General features: G+C 42.8%; 3 protein-coding genes across 5 annotated transcripts; 2 read left to right on the top strand and 1 right to left on the bottom strand.

Moving 5' to 3' along the window:
- Positions 1 to 1,670: 1,670 nt before the first annotated feature.
- rbbp5 (retinoblastoma binding protein 5) lies at positions 1,671 to 8,711 on the bottom strand. Of its 3 annotated transcripts, none has more exons than XM_069531993.1 (14): positions 8,546 to 8,711; positions 7,737 to 7,762; positions 7,421 to 7,593; positions 7,012 to 7,152; positions 6,762 to 6,924; positions 6,343 to 6,452; positions 6,100 to 6,219; positions 5,844 to 5,997; positions 5,629 to 5,700; positions 5,388 to 5,505; positions 5,125 to 5,194; positions 4,610 to 4,845; positions 4,041 to 4,268; positions 1,671 to 2,055 (listed from the first exon to the last, which is right to left on the bottom strand). In XM_069531993.1, exons 1-14 carry the CDS (start codon positions 8,562 to 8,564, stop codon positions 2,003 to 2,005), a joined length of 1,683 nt encoding a protein of 560 aa, XP_069388094.1. In that variant the 5' UTR covers positions 8,565 to 8,711; the 3' UTR covers positions 1,671 to 2,002. The 3 variants fall into 3 exon arrangements, with proteins under 3 accessions (XP_069388094.1, XP_069388099.1, XP_069388091.1); XM_069531998.1 differs by having other exon boundaries at positions 4,191 to 4,268; positions 8,546 to 8,702; XM_069531990.1 differs by lacking the exon at positions 1,671 to 2,055 and having other exon boundaries at positions 3,792 to 4,268; positions 8,546 to 8,702.
- A 1,490-nt stretch (positions 8,712 to 10,201) lies between these two features.
- On the top strand, positions 10,202 to 15,804 carry LOC109635604 (transmembrane protein 263). Its single transcript, XM_020096904.2, has 3 exons — positions 10,202 to 10,547; positions 12,765 to 12,861; positions 14,253 to 15,804. Exons 1-3 carry the CDS (start codon positions 10,539 to 10,541, stop codon positions 14,537 to 14,539), a joined length of 393 nt encoding a protein of 130 aa, XP_019952463.1. The 5' UTR covers positions 10,202 to 10,538; the 3' UTR covers positions 14,540 to 15,804.
- A 494-nt stretch (positions 15,805 to 16,298) lies between these two features.
- Positions 16,299 to 20,045, top strand: hgh1 (HGH1 homolog (S. cerevisiae)). The gene is made up of 10 exons (XM_020096490.2): positions 16,299 to 16,451; positions 16,814 to 16,930; positions 17,450 to 17,588; positions 17,704 to 17,841; positions 17,953 to 18,104; positions 18,221 to 18,321; positions 18,663 to 18,761; positions 18,922 to 19,013; positions 19,097 to 19,219; positions 19,387 to 20,045. The coding sequence occupies exons 2-10, from the start codon at positions 16,821 to 16,823 to the stop codon at positions 19,606 to 19,608; spliced, it is 1,176 nt and encodes a 391-aa protein (XP_019952049.2). The 5' UTR covers positions 16,299 to 16,451; positions 16,814 to 16,820; the 3' UTR covers positions 19,609 to 20,045.
- Positions 20,046 to 20,661: the final 616 nt, after the last annotated feature.

Here is a 20,661-nt window from a genome sequence, read left to right as displayed (position 1 = left end):
GCAATTTAATGGTTATGTGTAGAATAAACAAAGTTACTGCTGGTAATTGCCCATGATCCTCTGCTTCCTGAACCAGAAGAGCTGCGGCTGTAACAAATCCACCAAACTCTGTTTACAATTCTTCATATTTTAAGTTAAACTCTGGTTTTTAATAAGTTTAGTCTTTTTAACTGATCAACAGTTCAGCTTCGCTCTTCAACTCACTGTTCAGGGCGAGGAGTGGTAATTATTGAGGAATGTAGGACTGTTTGTGAAAACACACAAACATTCCTCAACAGTAACAGAAGAGGAGACTTTTGGGACAGATCTCCAATGGGTGGATTAGAAATCATTTTGGTTTGTGATTCTTCAGATGAGTTTCAAAGTGTTTTAGTTTTGTAAAATTGTTTTGGTTGATTTGTCTGACCTTAAAAAAATCAATGTAATGGTAATTTCCTGAGAATAATTTTAAAACTGAATTTATTCAAATAGTGTGTCAGACGTCAGAAGGTTTTGCATATAGAGTTCACTAAGAAGAAAAATATACTCTACAAAAATGAGGCCGCAATTCTTATCTAATTACACGTTGGGGTAAAAAGGTGAATTGTTATGTTATAAATATTAATTAATTAAAAGAAGATTTCGCCATAATTCTAAAAAAAGTCAAATTTGGAATATAATACCTGGACGTTGAGAGATATGTACCAGTTGTGATCAAAATAATAGCAGTGTGTTTAAAAAAGTGAGTAAAGCTCAAAATTGTATTCCAGATCAAAACATGAAGAAAAATTTATCAAATTTCTTATTACTTTACAGAAATTGGAAAAAAGGAATATTAGGCTGCTCAAAAAAATAGCAGTGTCTGTATTTTTTTTTACAAACTCAAACATTTACTGTATAGATTTCCTGTGAATAATTGAACTAAGGGCAATTGACTACATTCCACAATTCCTCTGCATTTCTTGGTTTTGCCTCATAAACAACATTTTTGGTGTCGCCCCACAAGTTTTCTATTGGATTAAGGTCCGTGGATTGGGCTGGCCACTCCATAACGTTAATCTTGTTGGTCTGGAACCAAGATGCCGCTCACTTACTGGTGTGTTTGGGGTCTAAACCTTGTTGAAACATCCATTTCAAGGGCATCTCCTCTGCAGCATAAGGCAACATGACCTCTTCAAATATTTTGATCTATTCAAACTGATCCATGATCCTTGGTATGCGATAAATAGGCCGACACCATAGTATGAGAAACATCCCCATATCATGATGCCTGCGCCACCGTGATTCGCTGTCTTCACAGTGTACTGTGGCTGGAATTCAGTGTTTGGGGATCATCTGACAATCTGTCCGTGGCCCAAAGTACGCTGTGCTTCTGAACAATGTCTGGAACGACCCATTTTACTCACATTTTCAGAAAGAAATGCTCCATAACTAGCATGTACAACATTGGCTTCCTGTTTGACGCCTGTTCTTTCACAGGATGACCTCGCTAGTTGAACTCTACACTGCTATTGTTTTGAACATGCCGCTTTTAATTAATGATTCATTTACACAGAATCAGCAGCATGCATGTCATGACTCTTGGGTCTGTTTGTTTTCTAAACAGTGATTGATCTGGTTAGTGATGTTGGACCTCTCTTATTTTGAACTGTACACGTCATGCCTTGAAAATAAAATTCATACATCAGAGCTTTACTTATAAATCAGAATGTTTTAATACGTATAAAAAAGACGAGAAAGACAACACACACTCACACACACACACACACTATCAGGACACAGGCGTTCTATACATGACGGAACCTACAGAGACAGAGGACATGTGATATCTACTGTGATGACTCGGTTGCTTCACGCTCTCTTTGTCGATTCCTGCGTGTGAGCCGAGGAGTTTCCCCGTGATTGTGACAGGAAACAGTCTGTTCACCCAACAGGCTGCTCGCTCACAGTCTGTACATGACATCAGGATTTGTGTCTTTGTCTGAGCCTATTGGTTTTCCTCCACAAGTGTTCACAGCCATGATCAGTCCATCCCTCCGATGTCGTGCTGTTTGTACGACTGTGAGACCAGACTCCCTGCAAAAACACACAAATACTGTCAGAGTGACGCATCAAGAAAAATAAAACATGGTTTACACAGTGTTCTCCTTCAATTAAACTACTGTAGGTTCTCAAATAAATATCTGAAATCAACTGTTTGAAATAATAGTCAACACAAACAAACTGCGCTCTGATGTTGGACATGAGAACAACAGTAAAATGTACATTTCCACAGCACTGATCACATGATGACCTCAACAGTCACGTCATTCTCTGTGGAACTCAGCTTTTCTTTTTATTACTGATTACTATCAAACATCTGTATCCAGTTAGTGGATTTCCCAAAATGTTGAATTATCCTTTTAAGAAAAGTTTCAGGACGATGTCAGCTTTGTTTTTTCACCTTCACTCAGATTTCACACGTGGCTTAACTTCATAAATAAAATATAACAAACTAATTAACATACTCAGACGTCACCTTCAGCACAGTTACTCATCTGATGCAGAAATAAAACCAGTGAGCAGAGGACATTTTTTAAGTCCTCATGTTGTTCCCTCTGTGCTTTTTATATGATAAACGACACACTGAGTAAAATTATCAGTCATCCCCACGATTTTTTCCACCTTAAGTCTACAGCAAACAACTGCCTGTCTGAAAAGACTATTTATAGATTATTCATATTCAAAGATCCAGCCACAGAATGAGGAAGGAAGGTGCAGAGTTACATTTGAAGCCCATGAGGGGAATTCTGTCAAAGACAAAACCTTTGATTATGTAAATTTAAGGGGGAAAGGAGATGCAATAAGCAACTGGAGTGGAACTTTAATAATCTACAGAAAGGCCAATCAGTGTCTTAAATTTGGGGGAAATCTGAAAGCTCCACGTACGATGAGTTCAGACATTACTGCGGACAGAAAAAACATTCACCTCACATCTGTCTGACACACACAGAAACAGACACTGACAGAATCTTAGCTGCTGCAGACAACATTTATGTCACATGGGAAACTCAAGGAGCGAGCTGGGAGTGGGAGCGGGAGGGTCAAAGGTCAAGCAGGAAGTACATGTAGACTAGCCAGGTATTCTGCAAGGAAACAAGCTGCACCATCCCACCGTTAGCCACGTCGACGCCTATCTGCAAACCACAGTCCAACTTCACCGAAGCTTAAAGGAGCAAATCATCAGGAGTGAGGCTGAAGTAAGCAAAGGTAATACAGTCGTAGAGCCACAGTCTGAGAGGGAGTCAGTGAAACTACATCTGACTGTGAAGCTTGTTTTTAATCAGACAACTGATCACAGAATTATGTGATAATACGCATGCCTCCGCCAACCAGGGCAGTTTCAGTCTAATTCCATTTATTCTCCAGACTCATGAGGTCACGTCACTTGAATCTAATAAATAAATCTTTGAGTTCAGGTGACAACTGGTCAAAACAACACATCGTGTTCAGTGACCTTTGACCAGCAACTGAACATTTGCAGCACATTTGAAGAAATTCCCTCAATGCATTCTTGAGATATCATGTTTACAACTACAGGGCTGTCAGACAACAGCATGATCACACTGGGTGTCACCAGGAAGGAGCCACGACATCAGCTCGTCTGACTCAGTACAACGTAGTGATGATCTTAAAGGTCGCAGCATTCACCTGTATAACCGAGAGATTTTAAAAAGAGGCTTGTTGAATACTTCAGTAAGAAGATAATTATCACTGACAGATTAATAATCTATCACTTCTTGGTGATAACAGGTCAAACTGTGATTTCATTCTTTTGATTTGATTTAAAAACACACACACACACATCTCTGTGGTCGGACCTCCAGATTGTGGCTTTACAACAAGAGTCTGTCATTGAGCTGCATGGTTGGGAGGGGTGGGGGTTGGGGTGTTTAAGGAAGCAGTACAGGGAGGGGGTGGGGTGCTTTGGAGACAGGCTGGGCTGGTGACGTGTCAGAGTAGCAGGGCAGCAGGACTAGCAGAGCTCCCAGAGGCAGCAGCAGGGGCGGTGGCATGCTTACCTGTGGCCAGGCCCCCCTCTGCCCTGCCCTTCATCCCTATTCCTCCTCCAACTCCAACTCCCGGGCCAGAGCTGCCCAAGGCTTCCACGGGGAAGGAGGGCCGGTCACCCCTGTAGGGCTTGGGCCTGAAGGTGAAGTCTTTGTCTTTACCTTTGGAGCCTTTGGGCCGACCTGCTGTCTTCTTCTTGGACTTGCCATCCCCTTTCACGCCCAGTAGGGGGTGCACCTCTGAGGAGAGAGAGCACAGAGTAATGGTCATCGTTGGCCCTGTTACCATTCACTGATCATTTCTATCGCATTTTGATTGCAGGCTTATACTTGCATAGACTGAACACAAAGTATAGCTGAGGGCGATGGTACAGCGCTCTCAGAATTCTGGATCCTAAACCAGGATTTGTGAATATTAGAAAGAATAGAGGCCTGGTACAGATATTCTTGGTCATTCATATTGACACATGAATGTCTGCACTAATAAATATGTGTTCATCCATTAAGATTAAGATTTTGAGCGATGTTTCTGAGTAAGTGAAAGAGGAAAAGTTCTCTGTATTTTTGGCCTTCTCTCTCACCATCACTTGGCACCCCCTGCAGTTCGATGGTGGTAGTGCGGGCTTTCTTTTTGGCCGGGCCTCCTTCTGATGAAGGCTGCCGCTGCTTCTTGTCCCCGCCAGCCAATGCTTCCTCTGGGGCAGAAGACTGGACCGAGGAGTCCGGTGGGGGGCCGAAGGGGTTTTCTTCTGGATCCTCCACTTCGGGGGCGATGGGCAGGTACAGCAGGGCCTTATAGTCCTCCAGCTCCTCGTCACTGCAGGACACAAACACACATCACTCTCAGCAGCTGAATGACACAGAATTAAACAAGAGTCTGAATCATTAACAGAATCCACCAGTGACTGGGTTTTTTACCAAGCTGTCAAACTGCAGTATAGATCTGATGTTGTTGGATTTTATAACAGCACTGGATGCATCAACAACTGAACCTGCATCAGCCTGTTGTCATGATACTTGTGATACTTCTCAGATCAGAGAGGAACTCTGCTGTAGTATTTGTTTGTAGTAGGTTGCTGTCAACCTTCTCTCTCACCTGCTGCAAAAAGCAACAATGGGGTCAACGGTGGTGACATCCACCTCTTCATCCTCCGCAGCGTCTGCACCTGCAACATTGGAACGAGTTTATAGTGAAACCAGAGCATCTGATAACAGAGCAGGTGGTTAACGTAGCGACAGTCAGCAGATTGTCTCTTTGGATTAATTCAATGTATATGAAAACACAGCACGCTGTGTGTGTGTGTGTGTGTGTGTGTGTGTGTGTGTGTGTGTGTGTGTGTGTGTGTGTGGGGGGTTTACCTGTCTGCTCAGGTTCACTCTTGTCTTCATCCTCGATGTCGAACTCAGACTCTCGCTCCTCGTACTCCACGTTCTCATCCAGTTCTTTGAAGTCCGGAGCAAAGGCGCTCCAGTTTTCCTGCAGACGCACAAACATTCAGACATTTTTAACTGCGTATCAAAAATATGAAAGAATTAAGACTGAAGGAAATCATCTGAGACACTTATGAACATGTAAACTTCACTATTACTGTCTACTTACCACTTGATTCTGAGCCCAGATGGACACCACTCCACTAGAGATGGAGGCGATAATTGGACGTACAGGATGCCACTGAAGAGAGGTTTAAGGTAAGATGGGATATGTTTTTAACCAATCGTCTCAAAATAACAGAAACTACATTAACAACAGTGTTGTGTCAAACGTTAAGTCTGGACACTGGGCTCTACTGAGACAGAATTTCAGTTGATCCTTACAGCGACATCCAGCAGCAGCTCTCCTCTGGTTCCATGCAGGATCTTCACCAGGTTGCCAATGCTCTTCTCCCAGATGTAGAGGGCGTGCTGCCTGGCTGAACCCGCCACAATATACTCGCCATCCCCGGAGAAACAGCAGCGCTTCCACGGCGTCCTGAACAGGGAGATCAGGGGTCGAGGACAATCAACACACAGAGATAAGATGAAGGGACAGATGCAGCGGTACGAAACTGTGGTTTGTCCTGTGGTGACATACCTGTTGACCAGATCCTGTAGTTTCTGCATCGGTTCAGGTTCACCGTCTCGACCACAGGTCAGTATTTCCCTGCCATCGTACACTCTGATGATCCTGTCTGCTGTGTTTATGAGGAAGCAACTGCACAGAAAACAGGACAGGTGGACAAAGATCAAGTAAAATTAGAGAGACAGGAGGAAAAACAAACATAACTCTGATTTTACAGCTGGGACTTTTAAAGCAGATTTCTTTGTGTTCTCTCACCTGCCCTTCCTTGCAAATTCAATGGATTTGATGGCCGTCGTGTTACTGGTGCCAGTGGTCACTCTGAAAGACGCCACCAGCTCCTGAGTGTTTGTGTTTAACACGAGAATCTGCAACAGACGGACAGAGGAAGATACAGCGGTGAAGTAAAACAGAAAAAAGGGACACAGCTTCATAAACTATGAACAGTTCTGAGTATAAAATGGAGGAAAGTGTTATAAGTGTTATTTCTCTGGAGGGTTGGATGCATCGATATCTGCCATGATGCCTTTTCAGAAATGTTCAAATTCAACACATACATACATCCAAACTGATGTTCCGCTGCTTTCCTCTACACATTTCTTATTTACCATCTTGAAATGTAATGATGTGAACGAATGTTGTACCTTGAATACAGTTCAACTAAAAGAGAAACTGACCTTTCCTTTGGCGTTGCCTGTGTAGATGTATTCGCCCCGTCTGTCAAAGGCGGCCACCACATTCAGGTCTGAGTCATCATCCACAGGCAGGACAACGTGTTTGGAGTCCGACAGAGTCAGTAGAACCGGGGCTGACTTCATGGGACATACCAGCACCTTGTCCCTAAAACAGAGACATCATTTTTTTTTATCTTACCAACCAATCACCTCATGTGTCACATGTACAGACAGATGCTGCCCAGTCGCTCACATGTCTCTGGGGTGGCACTGCAGTTTCAGGATGGGTGAGGGGAAACGGAATCTCTGGTCACAGTCTCCAGTCAGGACGTCCCACTGTGAGACAATGTTGTCTGTGGAGGCGCTCACCAGCTTGTGTCCGTCTCGACTCCAACTACAGACACACATACGCAGTTTCTGTCATGATGTGATCACTCAATATGACAACAGCTGATCGCACAGCTCTCATCATTAACCTGTGTATGTGGTGATATAGTCAGACCACAACACAAACACCATAAAATAGAGATTTGAGAAACACTGCTCAGGAGCTTGGCACTGATTGTCAGTTTAACCATTTTGCTTTGTGAACTGAATTCAAACCTCAAAACAAAAAAAATCATACCCCCCCCCCCACACACACACTGTATTAAGTGTCTCACCATAAAGAGCAGACCGGGTGAATGTGTGCACTGATAATTTTCGCGATTCCCCGCGTGAGAAAGTCCCAGATGACAATGCGGCCATCATTGCAGCCCACTGCCAGCAGGGTGCCCCAGCGGTTGAAGGTGCAGGTGAGGGCCATACTGATGCAGTCCAGGGTGCCATCTGCCTCCTAACAACACACACAACCACAATGAAACCAGCAGTCCTGGAGCAGCTTGTCACATTACAACTCAATCTGGAGGATTTTCAGTGCACAAACATGAACAGGGACTTCAATCAAGCTCATGTGTACATTAAGATCTGTGGGCTTACCTCTGGGTAGTTCTGCCCGAACGATTCTAGAAGAGGAATAACAAAGAGGCAGTGATGAGAAAGACATTCACGTAAAAACAACCGTTCGTGTTGTGTGGATTAAAGCGACAGAAACTCCCACTTAGTGTTGTACTTGTAGAAATACAGAAATCTCCCAAACTTTCTCCATTCACACAACATCAGGCCAAACACAGGAACCACACTGTGGATAGTAGGTACATTAAACAACAGACTTGGAGTCAGGATACTACACAACAGACGACTACGTTAATGATACACAGAACCTTTTACTGTTTCTGATCCTTGTTCCTTTCGGTAAAAGCAGATGTACTAAATAAATCCAATTGTGAATAATACCAGCTCTGGTAAATGTTTTCCCTGAACACTGACGTTGGTGACGCTGTCACATGGACCAGCTGTGTGTGGTTTATCTCACCCTGGTCCCATTCACCTTCACAGAAAACCATAACGTGAACATGAACAAACACAAAGTGCGATCGCGTCCCGGAAACAAACAAACATTCAAATACAACTGGAGAGAAAACGTACGGACACTTTCCTGCCTCCGTTCAATTGAAATCGTGTATAAATATATATATATATATAAGTAATTCTCGGGATCGGTTCATCGGGTTAGGAAGAAATTCAAATTAAAAAAAAACATTAGAAAGTTAAAAGAAACTCAAATGATTAATTTTGTCATTAAACTGGTATCGGCAGCTGTTGCCATGCTAGGCTAATGCTAACCATAACAAGGACACAGCGAGAAACGCAGGATTTTGTCGAAACGTTGAGTTTGAGTTTCTCACCGAGAAGTTCCAGATTCATCGCTGGACGACGGAGGATCCGAAGTTTCCTGAACACTTGATTTCAATGAATCTTTCGCTTAATTTCTCCACGTATCCACTCGAGCTTCGACCACAGCCGGAGACTGGCGCCGAGCCTGCAGTCAGGACCCCAAACAACGCGACGGAGGATGTGCCTGAACCAAATTCACCTTCTTCTTCTTCTTCTTCTTCTTCTTTGGCGTGTAACGGAGGGGCGGAGCTACTGCCATCTACTGGAGGTAGTTCGCTCCTGCAGCTTTTCCCTCTAAACATTCATGTCGTGATACTTTACAAACTAATCCTAACTTGTTTGTACTTCCACTCTTTCATTCACGTTCATCCCTGTGTGAGTGGAAACATGACCCCATCACCTGGTTTCTGGATTTCATGTGTCTCTGCAGGAAATCCTTCCTCGCTCAGTTCACTGGCCTCCATAAAAGAAGTTATCATGTCAGCCGTGTTGTTTGTGTGTTAAATTAAACAAGGATCCCAAAATGTCAAAGAATAAAAATACGAATAAAAAAAGAATTGAGCAGCAACATATTTCTTTGTGCACTAAATGTGTTCGAATCTATTGGCACTCAACTAGAGTCATTTATAATAATATTACTACTGTTCCTATTGTAAATATTAATACTGATATCATTATTATTAGTATTTTATCTGCTCTGGCTTTTCCTAAATGTCTAATAAAGCCATGACGTCTGTGTGACATTTTTATCAACATCTCAATGCAGCAGTTGACCTTTGACTCAGATCTCCACACTGTAGCTTCACCGTCATGGTTTCAGTTTACATGACAGTTCAACGACCTACATGTGAATCCGTGTGAGAGCAGCACATCTCGGTTTACATGTGTGTCTCCATTTAAATGTACATGTAGCATCAGACACGTGCACAGGTTCAGAACACACAGTCCTTTCTAACTCGAACAGCTGACTGATGATGATGATGATGAAGGACCCGGGGTTGGATCCGGAGCTGGAGCTGCAGCAGCCGCCCACAAGCGACTTCCTGTCTTCACAATTAAAGCCCATATACATTTTTTACCCTTCATAGACAGTTTAAAAACTTTCACAGAGCTGTGGCAGTCTGGTGGTCTTTGTGCACATCCTCCACATAACCAAGGGATCCTCATCCTTTCCCTGCATATCTGTATTTTTCCACCTCCACAAACATATAAAGATAAAGTTTAAAAATATATATATTTTTAATGAGGGCACAGAAAGACTACTCGACCATCTGCTAAATGTTGCATAAATGTAAAAAAAATAGATGATAAAAGTGAATATGCTTTGTCATGTTCATGTTGCAACACCAGGGAGAAATGCACAGAACATATTTTTTGATGCAGGTGGCTTTAACATTAATGCAAACTTGAAATGAACCAGTGTGTAAAACTTCCCTTGTCTTGTTTGTGTTGTTGGTTTTCATAAATACATATATATTTATAAATGATTTGTGTTTTCACTTGTGTATTATTTGTGCAGTTTACACATTACAAAGGTCGAGTTACAGAGAATATGAACAAAACCTGCTAAATAAATAAAAACTGCTTCCAAAAAAAATTGTTTGACTCATTGCCCGTGAGACTTTTAATTTGGAGGTTACGAGCGGAAGTGTAGTGCGTTGCAGCGTGTGTGTGTGACAGCGTGTGTGTCTGTGTGCATGTGTGTACGTGTGTGTACGTGTGTGTGTGGAGGCGCCACGTCGGCAGAACAGTCAGAGGCAGAGAAGCTGCTGCAGCCTGAGTCCGAGTCCGAGAAGTTCTGACGCTGCTGCTGCTGCGGATAAATGCGATAAAACCCGAAACCTCCCCGAGAAGAACCGACGACCTTTCACCGCCCGAGCTGCAGCTTTCACCCGCAAACACATCGGTCAAACTGCGGCAGAGTTTTGGCTCCGAGGCTGAAACAGAAGCTGCTCCGGGCTCGAGTTTCTCTCAGGTGTGTTTGCAGGAGAAACACAGGGAACAATGGTGAAGGTGAGAAACCACCGAGCGTCTTTTTTCACATGTGGGAGAAATGAGTGTGTGAGGGACGAGGTTCTAATGACGATGTAGTTCTGTAGCTCCGGGAGTGATGATGTGGATTTCGAACCGTGACAACAGGTTGTTCTTTCTGTGGCCTGTTTGCTTTCTTTGCTCATTATCTTAAGCAGTGCTGAATGGAATTAACATTTTTTTTACCTTCAGGTCGAACCGTGGCAGCAGATTATCAGAGGTGATGATGAGTTATATTTCTTCACCTCGGGCCCCCTTTGTGGGTCTCGATCCAAAAAAAAAAAAACTTGGGGGACGCAGTGATGATGATTTACAGGAATTAAAATTCTGCATTCGTGAAATATGAAGGTATACTATCTTGCCATGTCATAATCAAAGAGGGTTAGTTGTTTAGACCACTCACCTGTGATAAGAGGTTGACATCTCTTGACCCAAAACCCTTCAACTTCAAATTCAACAACTTTTAAGTTGAAGGGTCACAAGTCGAAAAGGTCTGATCCAAAGACCAACAGCATGGCCACCAGGCCGCAGGTTCTCCTGCTCAGTCACCACTTAGGCCTTTCTGAACAAATCACCGTATATTTTATCAAGACGAACATAAAGCACCGTCACATCCTGTAGCGTTCACATTTATGCAGAGTGACTTCCCACCGAGGGACCTTGAAGTAAATTCTAAGGGCTACATCTCAAAAAGTAGGCCGTCAAGGAAAGAGGTCGGTCGAACCTGCACAGTAAGTCTTGTTACGGATGTTTTCAGTTCGAGGGGTTAGGAGAGGACGTGTTCTCAGAAGAGAGGACTTCTTCTTGAGGTTCTTGACGTTACAGTGCGACGCCCCTGCTCTCGTAGCATTTTGGGGCTTGTTTCACCATCAAGTAACCGCCAACGAGAACAGTCTGGAATGTGATTGCCTTGTGTGCAGGGATGGTAATGCCAAACAACATTCCTTGGAGGAGCTCAGTGGCTGAGGAGGCGAAAAAGCCCAGTAGATGGGTACAAACCCAGATTTCACTCAATGGGAATGTATTAATGAATAAAATTAGATTCGGCTGGTGAACAGTGGAGTGACATGTGCCCTTTTTCCACCGAAGCTACGCCGCATTCTGGACCATCGTAAGGTTTTCACGATGAAGGGAGGTCTGCCAGAAGGGCATTGGTGGTGAGGAGAGAAATGACCGTTCTCACCACCTTGGTTTGGGTCAGACATGAAGAGGCCGTTTTGATGTTGTTATCGGGCTTGAGACCAGAATTTCTAAAAGCTCAGTTTTAGAGAGGTTCAGTTGAGGGTGTTTTTAGTTCCTTCATCCATGTGGACGTGTCTGGGAGAGAATCCAGGATCCACACGGAGTCTGTGGGGTCATTTGGTGGGAACGTCCGGTGTAGTTGTAAAGAGAAGGGGCCCCAGCGCCGAACCTTGGGCTGCCTCACCATGACACATTGAAGGAACACCTGTTGAGATAGGATTCAAACCATGACAGCACTTTGCCCACCATACCACTTCAGATAGCAGGATGCACCGGTGCACAGTATCAAAGGCTGCTGATAGGTCCATGAAGATAAGAGGTGAAGACTAACCTGCTACTACAGCTGCTCTAAAAACAGCTGTCACAGACAAGCGTCTTGGCGTGTTCTTATTTATAGATTGACTGATTAGTATCATGAGAAAATCTAAGACAGGTTTGAAAACCACCCCTCAGATCGGAAGTTAAAACTCCACTCAGTAATTCTTAACTTGAGCACGAGTGAAGCCTGTCTGTGCAGAGTTGTATCCTGAGTCTGTTCCACTGCAGTGGGAAATGTTCCTGATGCCGGTGAAGCATTTATCACATGGTGTTGAGATATGACCTGAACAAGGTTGCCGGGAATGGGGACGAGCTGTCCCCTCATTCTCTGAGGGGTGAAAGAGAGAAGTGATATGCTTTTGACCACGGGAGACAGAGAAGTACTTTTTTTGTTTTGCCACATTGTTACATTTTCTGACCCTTACACTCCTGGGAGGTGATGAGCTCTTGACCAGAGGAGGCAGAGAAGAGCATGTGGGGAGAGCAGCAGGATGGCTTCATGTTATGGGGAGAAAAAATATTCAGTTACACAAGTACTTCGATTGTAAATGCAGTCATATGCATGTAAGAGGTAGATAAGTACAGTGATACTTGTTCTATTCATAGTAAAGCAGTCTGGGGGTTTCCTGTGTTTTCCAGAATGTGAACAGTGTGAACGTGGAGCCCCAGCCTGGGACCAGCATGGCTTTGGAAGAAGCTGAACCCACTGAACAACTGAACAACCAGCCCACAGAGGGTAAGTAGCGAGGGCCCCCCTCCCCCCGGGCTGCGACTCAATACTGAACCATCAGCAGGGAATATGGTGCAATCTGTGCTCACATGTTGCCTGGTGCTATTTCAGAAACTGTTGGTTTGTCCAGGGAATATGTTTGTTTGTGTAAGTGCGGCTGCAGCTCCGACCTGCTATTCGTGTCCCAACATTAAGATACTCTGCAGCAGTCGAGTCCCCTGCGCAGCTCTCACTCAGTATCGTGATTCTGTTGTCAGCCATTTTATCAGCTCAGAAGCTCAATACTCGCCAGGTGAGTTGTAGAGATCTGATCATTAGAGGGTTGTTCAGAAATCCCAGATTTCGTTAAAGCATTTCAGGAACAGCCAAATACCAAACTGATCATCTCAGCATTTTTTTGCCGTGCCAGCGACATCACTCCAGGGATGGTCAGGTTGTTTGGTCCCGACTGAAACCTCTCAACATGTATTGTGGCAATTATGCAAGTAAACGCCTGCATACTTGGATAGTGAACACCTGATACACCCAAGCATTTAGCATTGTAATAGAATGCTGGTGTTAGCATTTAGCGAAAGCACTATTGTATCTAAATACAGCCTCACACAGGAACCTGCATGACTCCGGTCTTTTAGTTTTGTTAAACTCGGCACAATTCACATCTGAATTTCACGACCTCAGCTGTGACTTTGTTGTCGGGAGGTGTAGGTTGGGATAGGATGCGAATTCATTACTTCTGCTGATATTCATCTGCAGAACAAAACCAACAACTAATAAGAAATATCACATTAACATTTAAACAGGCTTCATTAGGATTATACAGGAAGGAAATGTCTTTTTTACACTGCGGGTGTTTTCACCTAAACTCACCTCAAGTCTATCGTCAGAAAATTAACCAGCATTTATTTGGATAATTCATAATTTGTGCAGTTTCTAGCTCCCAAATGTGAGGATTTGATGCTTCTGTATTTTCTGGTATTATAGATAAAGAGAATAAATCCATTAATCAACAGAGTTTTCAGTCATTAGGGTCAATACCTCCATCAAGCTGCAAATTCCCCACACTCATTGATATCAACTCTCTAAATATGCCTGAGATCATCAATCATTGTATTATTTCTTGACAAATTCACAAAAATATGAAAAACATCTTACATCACAGTGTTAAAGTGGGAAAAAAAAACCTGAATCCTTTAATCAAATCCGCTCCAAAAGTAAATGGGTTCATTCTTGGCCTATGTCCCGTCCTTCCACCAAGTTTCATAAAATCATTTCAATGTGTTTAGGGTTGTCCTGCTGACAAACACCAACTCCTCTGAGGTAATTAGTTGCAGATGTAGCTATGAGGGTGGAAATATTGATTCCTCATGCTTGTGTTTCTTTCTTTTCTTTTTTAACAGAATCTGGCAAGGACCATGTGGTGGCTCCCCCCGGCATGATGTGGCGGGTGACCGGCGGCCTCTTCAATGTCACCAAGGGTGTCGTGGGTGCTGCGGTGGGCGGAGTGGCCTGGGTGGGCGGCAAGAGCCTGGAGATCACCAAGTCGGCTGTGACCACGGTGCCTTCGATGGGCGTGGGGCTGGTGAAGGGCGGGGTGTCGGCCGTGGCCGGTGGCGTCTCCACGGTGGGGTCGACGGTAGCCAGTAAAGTCCCGTTCACGGCCAAGAGGAAAGACAAAGCTGAGTGAAGAGTTGGAGAAGGAGGAGGAGGAAGAGCATGATGATGATGATGACGATGATGATGATGATGGACTTGCCCCGCCCTGAGCCAACAGAGAGAGGCCGCCTGCAGATCTCTGTCTGCCAATCAGACTCCACAGTGCCTTCAGAGGCCTTTCTTGGCCTTGAACATAATAGTCTTGTCACCATACCGAGATGTCGACTTCGATGCATATAACTACAGTCGTTTCCTTAAAGTTCAGTAGTACTACTTTACCATGGCAACCCATTATTACCAGGAAGAAATGCTGAGTCACCAAAACTCTGTGTACAACCCCTGCCTGACCTGGAGCGGTGTTTGTACGGCTGGAACGAAATATGTCTCCAGGAAGATTACATGGACTGGGATCCACTGCAGCTCGTGGTGAACTTCTTGATGCTGTTGAATATTTTTATCTGTTGTTTATCTGACTGATGCTCAATCTTTCCTTCACTCTCTCCAGTCAACGCACGTTTGGTGAAATGTTTCCTGAATCAAAACGCTGAAGACTTTTAGTCTTTTTTTTTTTTTTTTTTTTTGCATTGGACAAAAATAGTGTGTTGTGAAAAGTCAAATATTTCAACATTGGAAAATTAGGGATCAGCGTTGTTCAGTCTACATCCTTCACTGTGTCTGACCTTTACCCTTTTTAAGAGCCCTGGGCGCTTTTCTTTTTTTCTTTTTTTTACCCAGCAGCCCCCATTCAACATGTAGGAACATTTATCTGTAATGTCTGAAGACTGTAAACACACACAATCACATGTACAGTGACAATGGGCTCATGTCTTTACCACAGCTATGATATTCTTAAAGTTTTCTGTTCATCTCAAATGTTGAAATGTTGCGTCAGACTCTAATAAATGGAATTTTTAGGATTAAAGAAGAAAACATTCTGCAGCCTTTTAATCATTGACGGTTTGTGAGAGTTAAAGGGCAGAATGTTGTCTGGAGACAGTAAAGGTTGAACTGTACCTTTAAATGAGAAGGGGAACACGTTTATATGCAATAGCAGCATTTCAATGCAACATTAGAGTGAGTGGGAGTTGTTGCTGATTGGACTTAACTATGTGAATGTCTTGTTTGTGTTTTTTCAATATATCAATAAAGTAGTTTGGAAAGTAAAAAATATCTTTAACATAAAACCCTATCTGCTGTCTCAGTTTGTTTGTGTGTGTGTCATTGTGTGTAAATTTAAAGTTTGAAGAGTTTTTGGTGAAGTTAGTTTGCATCTAAATAAAGTGTTTTTCACCATTACACATGTGAGTTCTTGAGGTGTAAGAAATTAATTTCCTTCCTCTCAAATGTTTCCTAAAAAGATTCACCAGTTTGATCCAGACCACTTAAAAATAAAGACAAAGAATAAAAATGTGTGGGAGAATTAAAAAAATAATACTCAGTAAAATAAATAATTATAATTAAATAATTATAAAAAGTAGAATACATATGATAAAAATAAAAAAACAAATACAAAGAATTTTAAAAAATGAAATAAAAGTTAATGTCTATTTACATTTGTGTTTCTCATATAGAATGAAGATGTATAAAATAAACAGTCTGCTTTCCTGAGTCTTAACTAAATACTCGAAAATGAGATGTTCTCGAAATACTCGAATACTCCAAATACGTCATATAAATACTCCATAAACCCGTGTACCAGAAAATACCAGAAATACTCCAGAGGTTCAGAAACATGGAGCGTCCACACACGACCACAGGGGGCAGCAACACGCAGCCGCGACCGTCCAGCTGCTGCGACCCGAGAGAAGAAGAGGAGCCGGAAGCTGAGCCGCAGCGTCCACATGTGGACTGTGATCGTTCGCATGTAGAAGAATAAAAACTACACGTACACAAGAGGAACCGCAGAGACATGAGAAGCAGACTCGTGCTTTAGTCAGCGAAAGGTAAAATGTGTTTATAGCTCATCGTCCATCCTGAACATTAGCATGTGGGACAGAGTTTAGCTAACGGGTTTGTTACACGGACGGATTGTTTACATTAAACTAAGACGTGACATTTTAAATGAAGCTGCTGAAGAAGAACGTCATCGAACACGTTGTTGAATTCTCATAAATAAACAAGAGTCAGAATTTAGCCTCAGTAAACAGAAGGTTTTTTTTTACTGTATCTTCATTTCTCATGTTTGCTCTCCAGTGTATTGACAGTGTGACTCGTTAAGCTCATTTATTTCAGTGTAAACATGGTAATTAACGAACAAATGACACCTCATACTAACCCTGAAGTTTGTGTTACTGTTCACACTCAGTGGGAAGATGCTGAGTGACTCGGAGGCTGCGGAGCTGCTCTCCTTCCTGAGCCCCGACACTCGTCCCGATGTCAAAGGTCACACCACAGAGTACATCCTGGGACTGTCAGGAGACAGGTAGGCCGACATGATGCCATTCATTATGTAAACGTGCATTTCTAATAATCATGTCATTATGTTGAAATGTATAACATGTATATAAACAACTTGTAAGTGTTAATGGATGTTTTTAACTCCTATCAGAGAGGCTGCTGTCTATTAATGAACATCACTTTAGTATAACACATTTGCAGTAACATGAAATAAATGAGCACTTAATCACAGACTTAAATCCGCTCTCAATTACACTATTATGGGTTATAAACCACTTGTTGTCTTTTTTTGCTTATGAAAGTTATTCAAGTCAACGTGCTTTTGAAGACTCTGATCCAGGTACAGCTGTTAACTATTAAGACAAACATGAAACTATAGAATCATATCTCACTGAAACAACTTCACTTTATATCTCTACAAAAAACAACCTTGAAAAGAAACTTCTACTTGGCTCGGCGACATTTAAAATGGTTTTGAATTAAGTGTAACATTTGAATCTATTGCTGTTCTGTTCCTTATGTGTGTGTGTGTGTGTTTTTTTAGGGATGGCTGCCGCTTCCTCCGCTCTAAACCTGATTTACTTGTTGCTCTCTTTGCGTTGACCTCTGACCCTTCTATTGCCATAGCGAAGGACTGTTACCACATCTTCATCAACCTGTCTGCAGATGAGACTCTGCACAAGGTGAGGTTTAAAATGAATAATTATTCACACACTTTTCTGTAAATGGCAAATAAAACAAAACAAAAAGTGTGTGTGTGTGTGTGTGTGTGTGTGTTCATTGTTGTGTCTCACACAGGTTTTGGTGGAAGATGTTAAAGTTCTTCCGGTGTTATTAAAGAACCTTCTGGATCCAGAGTACTGGTTCTCGGATCAGATCTGCAAGATCCTGTCCAACCTGACCCGTCATGAGAAGACCTGCAAGACTCTGTTCACGGTGAGTCACTGCAGTTCCAGCTTACCTGGAATGGGAAGAGGTTTTTGGTGGGGGGGGGGGCAGTGGCTGGTTCCCACATTCATGAGATATAACGTGTCTGTGCTGTTTCAGGTCCTGCAGGAAGAAGTTGATCTGACTAAACTGGTGGAGATCTTCTGCACTGAAGGTTACAACAAGAAGGCAAATCTCCACTACCTGGGTCCTCTGCTGTCCAACCTGACACAGCTGCCTGAGACCAGAAACTACATCCTGGACAAGGACAGGTGACGGAAGACACTGCAGGATGAGGACTGTGGTCATATGTGCGTTATCACATATGACATGTTGTAACAATCTGTGTGTGTGTGTGTGTTTATCCATGTGTGCGTGTGCATTGCAGGTGTGTATTCCAGAGGTTGTTGCCCTTCACTCAGCACCAGACGTCAGTGATTAGAAGAGGAGGAGTCATAGGAACTCTGCGCAACTGTTGCTTTGACCATGGTGAGACACACATTCACACTTAGACACGTACTCACACAATCAGAGTTAAACCAGACACAAGTCGTCACGAGGAGACGGGCTGCAGCACAAGATTTAACATAATGACATCACCACACTAAAACACTCGTTAGATGTGTCCAGTCCGTCCTCACTGTGTCCAGTCCGTCCTCACTGTGTCCGGTACGTCCTCACTGTGTCCGGTACGTCCTCACTGGGTCCGGTACGTCCTCACTGTGTCCAGTACATTCTCACTGTGTCCGGTACGTCCTCACTGTGTCCGGTACGTCCTCACTGTGTCCAGTACGTCCTCACTGTGTCCGGTACGTCCTCACTGTGTCCAGGCCGTCATGAGTGGTTGCTGAGTGATGCTGTGGACATCCTGCCCTTCCTCCTGCTGCCGCTGGCCGGTCCAGAGGAGCTGTCAGAGGAAGACAATGAAGGTCAGAATGTCTCTCTATTGTTAAACTTGTCAACTCAGTGTCACACAGGTTTCTGCTTGTAGTTTTTACGTGCTGGTATAAATAAGATCTATCAATGTGTGAGAGAGGGAGAGAGAGAGAGAGGTAACAATACATTTATTTATATTGATGTGATGCTCAGGTTTACCTGTGGACCTGCAGTATCTGCCAGAGGACAAGAAAAGAGACGAAGACCCTGACATCAGAAAGATGCTGCTGGAAACACTGTTACTGGTACACACACACACACACACACACACACACACACTATGTATAAACTTGTGGTTTCACGTTGAGCTTGTTTGTCTCTCGTGCAGCTGACTGCAACCAAAGATGGTCGACAAACACTAAAAGAAAAGAACGTTTATCCGATCATGAGAGAGTATCACAGGTGGGAGAAGGATGTTCACATCGCAGCAACTGCTGAAAAGCTGATCCAGGTAGGAATGATGTAATCACACTGGGAAGATATTTAGTGTCGTATACGTGAACTCGAAAATATCTCGTTGTGATTTTATTGTAATGATGAATTCACTTAATACAGAGAAAACTCCAAATAGTAGAATTTTAGTTGTGATTGCAAACCTTTCTTCTTTCCTCCCTCCAGGTGCTGATAGGTGACGAGCCGGAGACGGGGATGGAGAATCTGATGGAGGTGGAGATTCCTGAGGACGTGGAGGAGAAACTGAAGAAGGCCTACATCCAAGAACAGCAGGAGCTGGAGGAGGAGCAGAAGAGACAAGAGGAGAGGGAGAAAGAGGAGGAGGAGAAAAACAGGAGCAACGATGCAGAGACAGACAGAGAACAGGAGAGTGGACTGATAAGATAAAAACAGTTTTTACATTTCTGCCGTTGAAGCGACTTCATGTCATTCAGAATAAGAGCTCCGATCGTTACAGCTTTATTCAGACGTGACGAGACGTTTACAGAAAGAAACAGGATCCATCATCTGCTCCACAGAAGAAACGCTGAGTCACAAAGTAACTGTAAGGATACGTTCACATTGGTTATGACACGAAAGGAAGAAAATGTTTTTGTTCTGTTAGAAGCTGCATCAGTGATGAATTTTAAAACATGATTTACTACAAACCTTAATTAATGACCACAGAGACTATTTCATTATGTCTGACAGCGAAGTTTTGTTAAATCTGGTTTTTGTTTTTTCTCTTCTGACAACACAAAGAACAAATTATGATTTTGTAGCCTGATCTGATCTGAGGGGAACTGGTTCATTCGGTGTTTATTAAAGTTATTTTATCTTCTTTGCCTCCTGACGACTGAATGTCTCCTTATGGTACCAAACATTTCAAATTGTGTATGAAGTTGTTCCAGCTCTTCACTGAAGCTGCACAATGTTCATACCAAGGGAAATATTCAAACCACAGAGTCCAGGTTGTCAAATTTTGTATTTAATTGAATATAAAGTCACAAACATACACAAGTAATAAAAAAATCACTAAGGAAAACAGGCTTTTGGGTTTCCTTACGGTTCTTCTAATGAGAAACAAATAATAGTCTGCAGAAAAAATCATTCATTCATTCATTAAATTACCCACAATTTATAAAAAGTTCACTGTCTGAATTTAAAAAGTTTACTTTGCATTTGAAAAGATTCCCGTCCACTGAGGGAACAACCAGTTTTTACTTAATCTAATATGAAAAATATGTTAAAGTTCTCTCAATTCAAATGAAAAGTTTTCCACCTTTTTTCTATTTCTTTTCACGTTAGTATTTACAGGATTTCTTTAATATATAAAAGCTAATTCAAAATGTATTTATCTTCTCGTTGTGTTCACTGATGCAGATGTGACTGACATCAAACATCAGGCCTCAGTTTTATATGACACTGATTCACCAGAAGGGGGCGTCTGAGCGTTAACTG

The sequence above is a fragment of the Paralichthys olivaceus genome, chromosome 2 (genome assembly GCF_024713975.1).
Source record: "Paralichthys olivaceus isolate ysfri-2021 chromosome 2, ASM2471397v2, whole genome shotgun sequence".
Lineage (NCBI taxonomy): Eukaryota > Metazoa > Chordata > Actinopteri > Pleuronectiformes > Paralichthyidae > Paralichthys > Paralichthys olivaceus.
Note: the sequence above shows the minus strand (reverse complement) of the source record. Positions and strands in the feature narration are given on the sequence as shown.

Bases quoted from the DNA above. Each gene is read 5' to 3' on its own strand.
- rbbp5 (XM_069531990.1), bottom strand. The intron at 6,220-6,342 runs GTGAGAGAACAC...TTTTCTGTGCAG, and splicing joins GAATTTGCAAGGAAGGGCAG to TTGCTTCCTCATAAACACAG. The intron at 5,506-5,628 runs GTAAGTAGACAG...GTGCGTCTGCAG, and splicing joins TCTGGGCTCAGAATCAAGTG to GAAAACTGGAGCGCCTTTGC.
- LOC109635604 (XM_020096904.2), top strand. The intron at 12,862-14,252 runs GTAAGTAGCGAG...CTTTTTTAACAG, and splicing joins GAACAACCAGCCCACAGAGG to AATCTGGCAAGGACCATGTG.
- hgh1 (XM_020096490.2), top strand. From the start codon at position 16,821: ATGCTGAGTGACTCGGAGGCTGCGGAGCTGCTCTCCTTCCTGAGCCCC. The intron at 17,842-17,952 runs GTGAGTCACTGC...GTGCTGTTTCAG, and splicing joins CCTGCAAGACTCTGTTCACG to GTCCTGCAGGAAGAAGTTGA. The intron at 19,014-19,096 runs GTACACACACAC...TCTCTCGTGCAG, and splicing joins TGCTGGAAACACTGTTACTG to CTGACTGCAACCAAAGATGG.